The 14125-nt window shown below is 41.0% G+C and overlaps 1 protein-coding gene across 1 annotated transcript in view; it reads right to left on the reverse strand.

The window, feature by feature from the left end:
• Positions 1 to 1923: 1923 nt before the first annotated feature.
• Positions 1924 to 14125, reverse strand: part of grin2ab (glutamate receptor, ionotropic, N-methyl D-aspartate 2A, b) — a 56317-nt gene continuing 44115 nt past the window's right edge. The window contains exons 3-12 of the mRNA XM_030780110.1: positions 10524 to 10638; positions 8296 to 8498; positions 7696 to 7861; positions 7412 to 7565; positions 7164 to 7289; positions 6496 to 6725; positions 6022 to 6182; positions 5508 to 5695; positions 5039 to 5277; positions 1924 to 3702 (exon numbers count right to left, since the gene is read on the reverse strand). Of these exons, the coding sequence (XP_030635970.1) occupies positions 1924 to 3702; positions 5039 to 5277; positions 5508 to 5695; positions 6022 to 6182; positions 6496 to 6725; positions 7164 to 7289; positions 7412 to 7565; positions 7696 to 7861; positions 8296 to 8498; positions 10524 to 10638 (3361 nt within the window). The remainder of the gene's footprint in view (positions 3703 to 5038; positions 5278 to 5507; positions 5696 to 6021; positions 6183 to 6495; positions 6726 to 7163; positions 7290 to 7411; positions 7566 to 7695; positions 7862 to 8295; positions 8499 to 10523; positions 10639 to 14125) is intronic.

A 14125-nucleotide genomic window follows, 5' to 3' on the forward strand; every position in this document is an offset into this window, starting at 1 on the left:
TCATATTACACTTTTTATGTTGTAATTCAAATGGGAATTAAAATCACATTTGAGATTAATCCATATTTCCATATACACTGTAAACATGTACTCCCATTCACAACAAAATCAGAGAACAATCAGAAAATCTGACCTTAGAAGAGATTAACATGCTCTTATTTTTTTTTATACATACATAAGATTAAATCACATTTTAAAATGAATTCCACATTTAGTACAATTCATGAATTAAATGAAATAATAATCAAACATATTAAAACTAGGAATTTTCATAAATAAATATCATATTGCAACCTGATATTGTGCATATCGCTGAAACGTTCCTTGTATTTCAAAACAACCAAAGAAGTTTGTGAAACACTGAGAGTGGCTTACCTCTGCGGGAGGTGATACATTTTGTGTACCAGAGGAGAAAAGGACATTTCCAAAATCTCCTGCAGTGTTTCTGCAGTCAATTTTTTGGACATCATCTTGTTAGTGAGGACTCATATTATAGAGTTCATGTTATCCCTCTCTGAGCCAATGCACTGTAGAATCAAATAGCAACAGCTGAATGATTCTCTTTTCCTTTCTACTCCTCTTGCTCTCGCCTTTGAAGTTTTTTTGCTCTTCTTTTGGTTTATTCCTGTCTTCATCTTGTTTTCTCTTTTCCTCTTTTTCTCTGCAATTCACATTTAGAACTCTGCAAACCTTTGTGTCTAATATTTGGCAGTGTATAAAAACCATAAAAAGTGCTCGTCTTAATTTTTTAAATATTCTAGACAACGATAGAAATAACTTAACACAATTCAGATATGCGTGTCATCGTTGTTTGTTCGTTAGGTGAGATAGTGCACATCCGAGTTTCCTGCAATGATGTGGAAAAAACTTCTTTTCTACTTGTTGCATGCAAGGGAAGATAACACAGGACTCAGATGAGGAAGAATAGGAGTGGAGTCCTTCATTTCAATCTGACCTCCCGGGGCATAGGAGAAATACGTCTTTAAACCCAAAACCATCAAAATGTAAGTTCTTTCCTTTTTTCTTTCTCTCTTTTTTTTTTAAAAATACTCTAAAATAGTGCAAGTTGAAATCAGAAATCATATCTGATAAATACCAACCACTTGCTCTGATCAGACTCTTATGCTCATGAAGTTTTTGGGAGCTGTTCACCTCTTGAAGCTATTTACTTATATTTCTGCCTTTCACTTTTTTGTGTTTGTGTTTGTGTGTGTGTGTGTGTGTGTGTGTGTGTGTGCTGATGCATTATTGTTCTGATTATTTATCTTGTTTTTTTGTGTCTGGCATTATCTGTTGTGTGTTTCTTTTGTATTTTTTTTTTTTTATAAAGGTGTGTGGTTCATTTGAATCAGCATGCTGTTGCTGAATTTGTGTATGAGTAATCATATGTGATCATGTATATTATTTGCATTTTGTATCTGTATTTGTGTTCATTCTGGGCCAATTTGTATATTTATGTGATGTTTTATTTGGTTGCTTATCTGTCGGTTAGGAGAAGAAAACTCTTTGGAGCTGCCCCTGTACTTCCCAGCAGCCTTTGCTGCACCTCCCCTCCTTGCGCTTTAGACTGTCCTTTCCTTGCATGCAGTTGTTGTTTTGTTTCTGGAAGACAGAGTTGCCGCTCAACTAGAGGGGACGACCTGATGTGACGTTGACCTTTGACCTTGCCTTCAGGAAGATTCCTCCGAGCGTGGGAAACAAAAAAAAAAAATCCAAACTAATGACTTGCTACCCACACAGTCATAAAGCTTAACAATGCATCAAAACAACTCAAATGGTTGAAATATTTATCCATATCCATATATTGAACACCCAGAAAGATTGTCTTTTGCCCTTTCTCTCTCTCTTTCTCTCTCTCTTTCTCTCTCTCTCTTGTTCTCTTTCTCTCTTTCTCACTCTCCCCCTGTCATCTGACTTGTTCCCTCAGACATCCGATTCAATGCTTGGCATCCTCTTGTAGACGCGTCGAGCACCACCAGCACTCATTGCCCTGGGGGCGGGGTATGTGCCAACAGGAGGCGGGGCTACATAAGGCATCACATGCTCTGAGTAGAAGAGGTCAGAGGTGGCCACCCCAAGCCCATTGCCATCTGTACCCTGGCCTAATGTGAGTGGCACTAATTGTTTGTAAATGTCCGTGGAACTGCGGCCATGTGCCAGTCGCTGGTCATCGCGGATCGTCTGCAGGAAAGGGTTCTCTGTTGGGCGAGCGGGATACAACGACTTGCTGCGTCGACCGACCCCAAGCCCACTCACACCAACACCTGCCAGCGTATGGTTCAGGTGCGCAGACTGGCTCTTTGGGGGCTTGTTCGGGATAAGCGTGGAAGTTGGCAGGTTTGCGTAAGGCCCAGTGTCCTGAAGGCTGACCCGACGTGAGGAGCTCTTCTGGGGCAGGTTCTCATAGGAGTGCTGGCGGTGTATGATCATGCTTTCGTTCTGGTAGTGGCTGATGAGGCCGTTGCCCTCCTGGCCGTGAGAAGGATCATTCTGCGGTAGGTATGCTGTGAAAGGTGAGTCTGGCTGGGGCAAGTATCCACTGAAACCCCCTCCACTACCACCACTGCTGTCTGGATGTAAAAACTGGTCTTCGCTAATGTCGTAAAGGTTAGCGTTGTGCAAACAGGCGTCGCAGCGATACTGTGGAGATCGCACCGTGTAAAGTCCAGAGTAACTGGACACTTTGGACAGACAGCTACGGCAGTGTGTCTGGCGGTGATCCTGCCCAGAAGTAGTCCCACAAGTGCTCCCACTGGGCCCACCAGACTTGGCATATGTGTTGTACTTCTTATCCTTTGCCGATGCCGTCTGCATAACATCAGGTTCATGAGCTTGCGTGAGCAAATTGCTGTTTAGCTGTAGGATAGGCTGTTGGTTGGCAGTGGGCGAGCGATGCTTGTTGTCACGGTGATCGCTGAATATGTCTGGGTAGTGTAGTCCATGGTCTTGATCAATGGAGTCGATGGTGTAGATCTGACTGCCTTGGCTGCTCTGTGAGTATATTTGGCCACTGTGATTGCTTTGCTGGCTAGCCTGGCTCCTTAGCGTTGACAGCTCCACATCACTCAGATCCCGCGGCAGGCGATTCCGCTTACGCAATGTCTCCTTTGCTTTGTGCTGCCTTTGCCCATCTGCTCCTCGAGTTGAGCAGTCAGATATGTCTGAACGGGGCGGATCCTCTGGAAGGTAACGCTGGCTCTTCATCGTCGCTCGAGGCTCAACAGGTGGGGCCACAGAAGGTGGGGAATCGCTGGTGGGTCCTTGGCTCTGTCGTAGTGTTTCAACTGACTTCTTCCAGAGAGCACGCGGTTTGGAAACAGGACGACCTCCGTCACCACCCCCTATGGTGCCAGTGCTATCGCCTGTGCCATCGGTCAAACTGAGGGCACGCTGCCCGGGCATCAAAGCATTGTTAAGTGGTTCTTTGTGACGGTTGCTGAGCACTGTGCTGGCATTGGTGTAGACTGTATCTTTCTGGGTGAGACTGTTACCCTTGCTTCCACCCATTAGCTCCAACAAACCTGAGGTATGAGGGAGGAGGTTTGCTCCCGGACGTTTAGGGGAGGCAAGTTTCGTTCCACCAATGGTAGTGATCTCCTTAGCAGATTTAAGAAGGTGTAGCATATTAGCCTGGGGGCTGAAATCCAGCTCTGGTTTCTTCTTTAGCTCAATGTGAACACCATGAATACAACTCCAAATGCCCTAGAGACAGACAGAGGGAAGAAAGGAAGAGAGGAGATAGCCAGGGAAAGAAAGAGCAGAGCAGAAATTGTTCACACTGAAGCTAAATAATACTTAGGAGCGTTTTGGTATTCCTCTAGTAACTGAATAAGTCATTAATTTAGTATTTGTTTTTAGGTTTTGGGTTTAGTATTTGTTGTTTGATGTGAAAAGCTTCCAGAAGTGCTCAGTCTTAGCAAGACTGGTTACAGGTTTTGGTCATTTTCATAATGTTCGAATGTTTTACCATGGCATGTGGGATGAAAGGCAAGTCTGACATTTTTGGTGTTCCACACTCTCCTCTGACACCAAAGTTTTTTTTCCTATCAGGTATACAGTCAGTTGGACTCTCTGAACAGAGACCCAGGTAAAAGATATGGTACAAGAATATCTTTTTTTGCTTGAAAACTATTCATAGTTGAATTCAACTACAACTGAACTTCAGTTGAACTCAAAATGTGCAAAATAACTATTCTGTGTTTTGAGTTCTGTCATAAGAGCTATGCTGCAGAGTAATGAGTTTAACATTAACACAGCGTCATGAATTTGCCTGTGTATGATCAAATCCCATAGTGTTCCCAAAATTAGCATAGCATATTTCTTGCATGGATGCTCAGCAGCTGAAATACTTCCTGTTTGCTCCAGTTGCCAAAACACATTATGTAAACTGGGTTTTATATGCAGTTAGCCATGGCTAACATCTCAGAAGTAAAACTGCAATTTTGTATGATGCTTGACTGTTGACAGTTGGCATTGCTTGCTTTGAAGTTGTTGTATCCATCTTGTAATTGGACAGATATGGTAAGATGACATTGTGAAGCCATACTTAGTAGATCTCCGGAAAGCTGCATAAATACCCAATTAATGCTCCTAATTAATTAGTGGGTTTAAACTCTCCAAAGGTGGAGAACTCCTGGCAGGAGTTTAGTTGGTAGACCTATTCATACTGAGCAGTTAATCAGTAAAACCTGCTAAAAATTCCCAGGTTTGAAGTTTGTTGTGAATGGGGTAATTGTATGCTATCATTAGTCATCTTATGGTTCCAGCCTTCTGTGTTTTTAATATGCAGCTTGTGGCTGTATTTTAATGTGTAATTACAGTATTACAGTCCCCATTTTAACTTACATTATAAGGGTCAATGGTTTCTTAAAAATTTCACCATCCTGAGGGTGGTGCACAGATAAGATAAGATAATGGTCACCATGCTTCTGGCTATATTCAAAGTTTTGTCATGTTCTGTTGTTGTATCTTAGCTTCTACTTCAGAGTTTTAATGTATTGCAGTGGTTTAGGACTCATGGCTGTACTGTAATCCTTACCCTGCTGATGGTGAAGAGGAGTCCCGGTCGGCCAGAGCAGAGGCCTGTGAAACAGTAGCGTAGCCTCCAGTAGAAGAGATGCTCCCAGACAAATGTAATGAGAGACAGGGCCATGGCAGCCGCAAGCATGTAGAACACGCCCGCCATGTTATCCACATCTAACTGACTGCTCATCACCTCGTTCTTCTCATTATGACAGATACCAGTCAGCCACTGGGCCTCCAGCTCCTCCATCTCACCTGCTCACAGAGAGATAGAGATAAGGCAAGAAAAAGATTAAAAAAACGGAATGGCATTAGAAATTTGCAGAGAGAGTCACATGTCACACACAGGCATTGAACCAAACACAGAACCACACAGCATGTTGCTGGTGTTACTGATGTAATAGGTTGCCGTGTTTATGAAATATATTGATCAATATCAATGGACTTGATAAAGGACAGAGAGAGAGAAAGGGAGAGAACCATACCATCTCCTATGATCCCAAGGATCGCCAGATCAACCAGACGCTTCCAGTAAGAGCCTTTTTGCAAGGCAATACCATATCCTGTGGTGGCAAAGATGTAGCCACTGCCGATGGTGACCAGCTTACAGCCGTCATCTCGACCCGCCATGTAGTTAAGGACAGCGGCATCATAAATGAATGCATCCAGCTTCCTGCATACCCCAAACCAAGAAATGAGCAATAAATGAGCAACAACTCATATCCACAACTTAATCATGAAGCATAACATCACAGAGCAAATTACACTGGCCACAGACACATTAGTCTATATAAAATCAAGACCTGGCCACAGTCTTCTAACTGTATTTTCACCAGTGTAATTTATGTAACTAGAATGGATTAGGGGACTCTGCCAAAAAAACCTTGGATAGTGAACTGTAGTTAGTATAGTCAGCACAAACAACATGAACATGTAAAACCTCTATGAGGAGTGCACTCCAGTGTAACTCAAAGTGCTACAGTACAGTGTTTGACATACCCAGTCTTGAGGCTTACAAGTGCATCTTGGACTCCAGACTGATGGTATTTGACCATATACTGATGCATGTCTGGGTAGTTTTTCCTAATATTTCTCTCAGTGCTGCCATTAGGAACTGTCCCAAATCGGAAGGGTGGTGAAAAGGAATACGGACTCTGAAACTGTGTTGAATGAGAGGAACGTTTTAGAAAGCATTAAAAATTTAGCATCAACATTTAGGTACATGCAAAATAGAAGCCTTCGCTAGCAGAACATCTTTACAGGCAACAGCTCAAGGCCTTCACACTGACACAGCTTTTAAATTGGGAGAAAGCGATCCCAGGGGGTTTTGATTGTTTCACTGTGATGTCTCGTCTTTTTTAAAAAGGCACATGGCAAATTTTTCAAGTGTTGTTATCCCAAAGTTTCTCCTGGTCTTGCCAAGTTAGACAGAAACTGCATAAAGTTCCGAGCACTTCATTCACTCCGACTGACCTTTCTATCGCTGAGGCCTGTGACCTGGTCGACAAACTCCTCCTGAATCATAAATGCGGCGAGGTTGGCTGTGTAGCTGGCCAGGAAGATGACAGCGAAAAAGGCCCAGACAGACACGATAAACTTACTGGTCGTGCCCCTGGGGTTCTGTACCGGTACAGAGTTATTAAAAACCAAACCCCATAGCAGCCATATCGCCTTGCCAATGGTGAATGAGGGACCGTGAGGGTCTGGAGGAAGGAGATGTTAGAACAGAATGAACAGATGAGAGAGAGGGGGGGGATAACTATGGCTGACATGTCTTATAGCTAACTGCATATATATGTGTGTGTGTGTGTGGGTGTTATCTTCAGGTTTGTGTGCTTTTGTCACCAGTGTTATATAAAGAGTTTCAAGTGGAAAAAAATTCTTTAAAAAATTATTAGCAACGTAATGTGTATGTTTTGTAGTTTTGTTACATTACCGTGACACTCGTTCAGGTGTATCATTTCAGGTACATTGCTTTACTGTGTTGAAATGTTGCTTTATGTTTTTGTTTTTATCTTAACACCAGTGGTCTGATCAAGGCCCATTGTTTCAGCTGAGCATTACTCTTTGGGATTCATTCGGAGATACAGGTAACTGAGGTGAGTCACTGTAATGAGGAAGTAGATGTATGGTTGAAGTACCTTTTCCCTGCGCAAGGTTTCTGTTGAAACCCAGAGGACTAATGAACTCAAAAAGGAAGACAGCAATAGCAGTGACGATCAGCAGCATCACGAACATCATCACCCAGACTGAAGCGCTGAAGGGTTCTGAGGAACAAGGGAGGAGGTGGGAAAAAGGCCAAGAACAGGAAAATAAGATGAAAGGTATTTCAAAGAGAATGTTAGTGTGAAGCAATTGGATTTAATGATTTCTGAGGGGATTTCATTACCCAGAAACGCAGAGGGTGAAACTGTTCCGTTACTACGGGACACCATCACGCTGATACCCGTTTCCACAAACGGGACAGAGAAGTCAATGACCTCTGACCTCTCCTCGTTTATGGTCAGTGATCCTACGGCCATGACAGCCTTCTTATAGACAACCTGTGGTAAGAGAACCAATAAATCATGTCAGAGGAAGATAGATAGATAGATAGATAGATAGATAGATAGATAGATAGATAGATAGATAGATAGATAGATAGATAGATAGATAGATAGGCAGTAGACTGACCTCTCCGACCATGCCATTCCAGACGTTGTTGATTTTTTTACCATGTTTGCCATTGGTGACTAAATAGAGGTCGTAGGTGAACTTCACGTTCCTGGCTATCTTCTTCAGGATGTCAATGCAGAACCCCTTGCAGCACTGTTTTATATACGAACCTCCAGTTGTGTTGCTAAAACAGACACATACACACACACACACATATGCACATGCTTATGCTGTACAGTATTACATATACCTATTTTGTTTTAATTATGTACTAACATTTTTGTTGTGTTTTATGCTATTCCAGCTTGTTCTATGTGGGACACAGCTGAGGTTTTTAATCATGCTTTGATGTATTTGGGCAGAGCATCAGTTGTTGGCTTCCATTATACTCATAACACATGGATGTAATTCATTTTTTTATGTGTTCATTTTGCATGCGGGTGAGTTGAGGTCTGAATTTGTATGGTATCTCTGTAGTATGGTTAATATTGTATTATTGTATTTATATGGTCTCATGAGACCATTCATGTTGTACTGGTTTTTTTTGCGTGTGTGCGAACAATCGTAATATTGTGTGTTAATGTTGCGTTGACATCGCCATTTCATTCTGCTTCTTACTCTTTGATATGTTTCCTGCAGGGGACAGAGTTTCTCATGCAGGTTCCTGTGAGGATGTCGACATCATCCACGATGACAAAAGGTCTTTCCTCCAACGTGACGATACTCAGGTGATTCTCGTCCGCCTCCGTGTCCCCAAATGAGTTATAGCGTGGCCACACTGGGAATTTCAACATCAATGAGTGGTTCTCCCAACGGCCCATCTAAAAACACACGTACGCACAAACACACACACACACACACAAAGAGAGTGAGAAAGCGAGACCAAAATGTAGAATCCTTTCTATCCGAATGTGATCCTCACCCTAATTGAATCGACAGAAGCTTGTTGACATAGTGCTAATGGGTGTAATTATTTCCCACCCCCCACCCCCACCAACACTCCAATTTTCCCTTTTTCTGTGTGTGTGTGTTTGTGTGTGTATGTGTGTGTGTGTGCGTGTGTGTGTGTCTAGGGCAGATGTGTAATTATTTCCTCATGTGTTTGATTCAGCATCACAGCAGTTTAATCTGCAGCTGCCAGATAACTCACAAGAGGTCTGTGTGTGCATGAGTGTGTGTGCAAGGGCATGCATGTGTGTGTTTTTTGTGTTTGTTAGACATCACAATAACCAGCTGTAACCCAGCCTGCAGCCTTAGTAATGTCACAGAGGCAGCTAGGTAAGTTATTATAACGCACGTTTGTATTGTATTTTTACAAGTTTTTGGTGGGTATTACATGTTTATACTGCATTTGGGTGTGTGTGTGTGTGTGTGTGTGTGTGTGCACGCATGGCTTGTATGCTCCATTATCACTATCTACTCACACCTTTGTTCCACCTCAAAACAGTGAGAAATGATTAGTCTCACACACTACACACACACTGCAGGGTTTTTAAGAGTGCATGTGTTCTTGTGTCTGTGTGTGTGTGTGTATCTTCACACACACTGCAGGGCGCTGTCAAAACACACAGCAGCTAACACACCTCAGAGAACTAACAACTCATTAAAAGAATGCGTGAGTGAGCAAATTATTGAGAGAATGAGTATATAAACCGTGGTGAAAGAGTGCGAGAATGAGTAAAACTAATGAGTGAAAGAGAGGAAGAAAGACTGCACAATCACAAAGAAAACAAATAAGTTATTTCCTGGATAAACAATATTAACCGGAACGCAAATGAAGGAAAAAAGAGAGTGGGGGAAGTTAAAGGGGGGAGGGAAACATATTTCACAGAGAAGGTTCTTTCTGGAAGTGTCTATCCCTGTATGCTAATTCACTCCAATCCAGAGGGGGCCAGACATTCATAAAACCAATCACACTCCCAGTCAGGTCAACACTACAGGTAGCAATGACAAGTTTAACAGTATGCTAACATTTTCTCTGCAGAGGGAAAATTACTCTAACCTAAAACTTAAGTGGATTGAATTACTTCCCTCTGTTTTAACACCGACTTATGCTACACGGGAACAAGTAACCTACCGCGAACACGTCTCATTCCTGTCAAGATCCCCCTTGCACACAAACCTCACCAGTCAGTCATTTTATTGTCATTATGAAAACCGGAAATCGTAAAACACAGCCAATTTACTGCTTGAAATCCTGAGGATAATTTTTTTCAAATTGGTGCATGAGAAGTGACTGGAAGTCATAGCTCATTTCATTTGCAGATGTAAAGTTTGAGAGAGCAATCATAATTGAGGCTTTGATTTTGAGGATCCCGGGGTGCAGAGACAAGTGGGCATAGTCCGATTCATTGTCATTCCCATTATCTCTTGTGTGATGTAGCTCTTCATTTATAGTAGTCTTCACATTCATTTTTCACAGATGGTGTTTGACTGCCATTATCTGGCATTCTTATTGACTCAGTGCATGTTGAAAAGACATCAGACAACTACTTACTCTTGCTCTTGTAATGTTAAATGAATGATTAGGATGGGAAGATATGGTTTGACAGTTTAATAAAGAACTTCGAAATGAAACGTGACATGGCCATCGATGCTGACTCCTCTAGCTCTGCTTACATCTGTATGTTCTGAACATAAATTCTATCAGTTGTCATGGTAACTGGGCCACAATTCTTTACAGTGTTATTGCTACATAGTATGAACTAGCCTTTTAATATATGTCAGCATATCACAGCTGGTTGGCTATTGTCCGTGCTAATCAGTGTTCAGGGTATAGCAGGGTATAGAAGGAGGAATTGAAGCATTTACTTACATCAAGACAAGGATTTATTTTGGTATCTTACCTTCTCCCATTCCCTCTCAGTGTTAAGCACGATGACCACTAGGTTTGGGTTGACCTGATAACCGTCATCCATAAATGACAGGTCTCTGCCCTCCAAAGACACGCCCATCATATATCTAAAACACACAGAGAAACACAGGGAAACACTGCATTATGGAGTCTTTTGGTGCGGAAAACTGCTTTCAGCATGAATATTATCCGTAATGAACACAAATTTAATCTCTCTGACTCATATTTCAGACACCAAGTTAGTTAAATCTAACAATAACCAATTGCACCACTAGAGAAATGGGAGGAAAAGTGTTTTCCCGAGGCTAAAATTGATCTTTAGTCATATCACTGAAGAAACTGCTGCTAACCTTTAACTAATTCTCAGGCGGAAAACACTTTTTTTGATCTCGGGTCTAATTCAGTCCTCTGGTGAATAAAGTGGTCTTCACTGCTTTCCCACAGAGCAGACTTTCATCACCACATAAAGTATGAGAAGCAAAAAGGGCCAACTAAAGTGCCAGAGAAAAGATCAGCTCTCATATATCAGAATATTTAGCATGTATCCAAACATTCTATATTGTCTTAGCCTACCCAGGATGATGTAAAGCACATAGCAGAACAGCTCAACTGTGTAGGAATGAACAAATGTACATACAAATACACATCAACACACATATATACATACACACACACACGAATGCGCACACACACATGCACACACACACACCACAGACTTAATTAAGAGACAAAATATGAGTAGGAAACACAGTTTAGCTTCAGGCAGACACTGAATAGGGTCAAAACTACACCTGCTACACAGATACAGCTTCTGTTGTTCTCTCTCTCTCTCTCTCTCTCTCTCCCCCTCTCTCTTTTTCTCTCTCACCTCTCACATGCACATACACACACACACACACAGAGAGAGAGAGAGAGAGAGAGAGAAGAGGAGGAGGATGGATCGTAGTTCATATATCAAAGTTCACAGCAGCAGAAAAATGAGCATTGATTTTTTTCCCCAGCTGTGGCTGAGTACTCCTTTAAATAAACATGTCTTTGTAAATGTACTACACCATTTAATCACATACAACATATGGGGGGGGGGGGGGGGGGGGCGACTGTATGTGGGAAAGAGAGAATGTGACACAGAGAGAAGTACATGGGAGACAATGGGAATATGAAATGGAGAGACAGAAGGAAGAATGCACTGGCGAGAGAGACAGCGCGGAAAAAAATACAGAGGGGAGGAAGATTACATGAGGGAGAGATGGAATGTGACAAAGATAGACAGAAAGGGGAAGAGTAGATGGAGAGAGAGGAAATATGGTGAAGGATACATGGGAGAGGGAAAGTGAGATGGAGAGAACAGGGGGAAGAGTACACGGAGAGAGTGCATGTAGGGATGGGTACATGGCGAGAGAGAGAGAGAGAGAGGAAATGTGAAACAGACAGAGGCAGAAAGATACATAAGAAAGAGAGAGAATATGAGACAAAGAGAAAGGGGGTTCTGTGTGTTGATAGAGAGGCAGAGATTGGGAAACTGCGAGAGTAACTGAGAACAGCGCATAGGAGAGATACTGAATGTGACACGAGGAGAAAAGGGAGATGTTGTGTGGAGAAAAGAGAGAGAAAGAGAGGGAGGGAGAGGGCATGAGACAGAAAGGATGACAAAAAGTGGGACTGTAACATTTTTTAAAAAATGAAAAATGTGAACATTTTAGCCATTTCATATTTCACTGTGATTCGTTCCGCATATTTCATACATGAAGCTCATTATTAAATCATTATTAAAATGTTCAAACTCTTATTAGTGGAATTAGTGGCCTTGTGAATACATTCATAGCTGATCAGGTGGTTTTGACTCTGAAGTTGTATTTATTATAGAGAACTAAGAGTGCCAAAATTAAAATGAAATAAACCAAAAAAAAAAAAAAAATAGAAAAATACACCAATATATAACAGAAAGAACATATTAGTCAAAAATGAATGACTGAAGAAAATAAGCAAATTTTACAATAAATAATTGATAAATAAATGAATAAATAAGGAAATTAGGTCAGAAAATAAGATTGTACATCTCTATGTCTGCTCACGTATACTTATTCTTTCATTTATTATTCATTTTTTTATTGTTTATTTATTTATTCATCCAATTATATCACATTTCCTTTTCTCTACTATGCAAAGAAAAAGCAATACATTGCTGTCTCTTCTCTCAAAGTGACACAGGAAAAGTGTCTACGAAGGAGCAGCAATCACTTAAAATAAACGTTCACAAAGGCAACTGGTGATAATGTGATAATGCCATTAGGTGGGATCAATGGTTCGACATAAAATAATCATTTCTGTCAACTGAGGACACTGTGGATATTCAGTTGGCTTGCTGCAGCAGTAGGCTGCTTCCTCTCCTTACAGTCCTGCTCTAGGAGATGGCTTACTAGCTAATTAATTTACATGAGCTGCAGACTTCAACTGCACAAGAACAATTGGATTGAACTTTTTCATAATTTCTCAAATTCCAAGAAGGCTTATGCAAATTTGACCAAATTTAGAACAACTGACAAAATGTATATTTACCTTATTTGGGAAGATTAACCACTGATCTCAGTGCCTGTGCAAGAAGCACAGTTCCTACCTGCCCGTGTATAAAGATTCATTTCTAGTGAGGTTCAGAATGTGATTGACAGGTCTTTCAGCTCTCTTTGAGAGTGTAATCCCAAAGCTCTTTTGCTTTTTTTGGTCCTTGCATGTAACAGAAAAGTACAAAATGTGAATAAATAGAAAACAATTAAACAAAAGAATTAAAAAATCAATGAAAGCATAAATATGTATATACATCCAGATACACACACTAAAACTGTGATTTAATCTCCAAACATGTCAATATATTTGAAGTATTCATTCATTTATTCCTTTTTCTCTTTCTTTCTTTCTTTCTTTCTTTCTTTCTTTCTTTCTTTCTTTCTTTCTTTCTTTCATTTATTTTACACATTTCTACCAACATATTGCTACTTTATAGAACGAGAGTAGTTACAATGCCCATTTAGAGTAACGCGGAAATTAATACATATTTTCCATCCGGTTTGAGGCACTATTGGTTATGACGGAAACGAGATTCATCAGAAATGTTCCCCAAAACCATTGTTACATTTAACAAATGAATCCATCTGCAACTCATCAATGAAAGAGGGATTTCAGAGTTTTGGAAACAAGTTCATCATCTAAAAGTGTTCAAAGAGTGCAGCTAGAGAAACTTATTAAGAGGAAAACACAGTTAAGAATACATCCCAAAGGCCAGGAGGAGGAGTCAAAGACTGAGAGGTATGTTTTGAAATTTAGAAGAAACATGATGGATTTGAACTACCGATGAGTGCTGGTAAAAACGTGTCTGTTTTCTGCTAGTCTATGATGTAGTATGAGAAAGGAAGAAAACATTCCGATTCCTACTCATGGCCAACCACGGCACAGCACTGAAGCTTCAAACTTTTCATGAATTATGTACCAAAGTAGAAATTCTGTTTTGTGTTAGAGAATGTATCTGCCGATGTGAGATACAAATGATCTGATTTATCAGCATCTGTGATGAAAGATCGCTTGTCCGCTTGAAAATTTTAT

Source organism: Chanos chanos, chromosome 7 (assembly GCF_902362185.1).
Source record: "Chanos chanos chromosome 7, fChaCha1.1, whole genome shotgun sequence".
Lineage (NCBI taxonomy): Eukaryota > Metazoa > Chordata > Actinopteri > Gonorynchiformes > Chanidae > Chanos > Chanos chanos.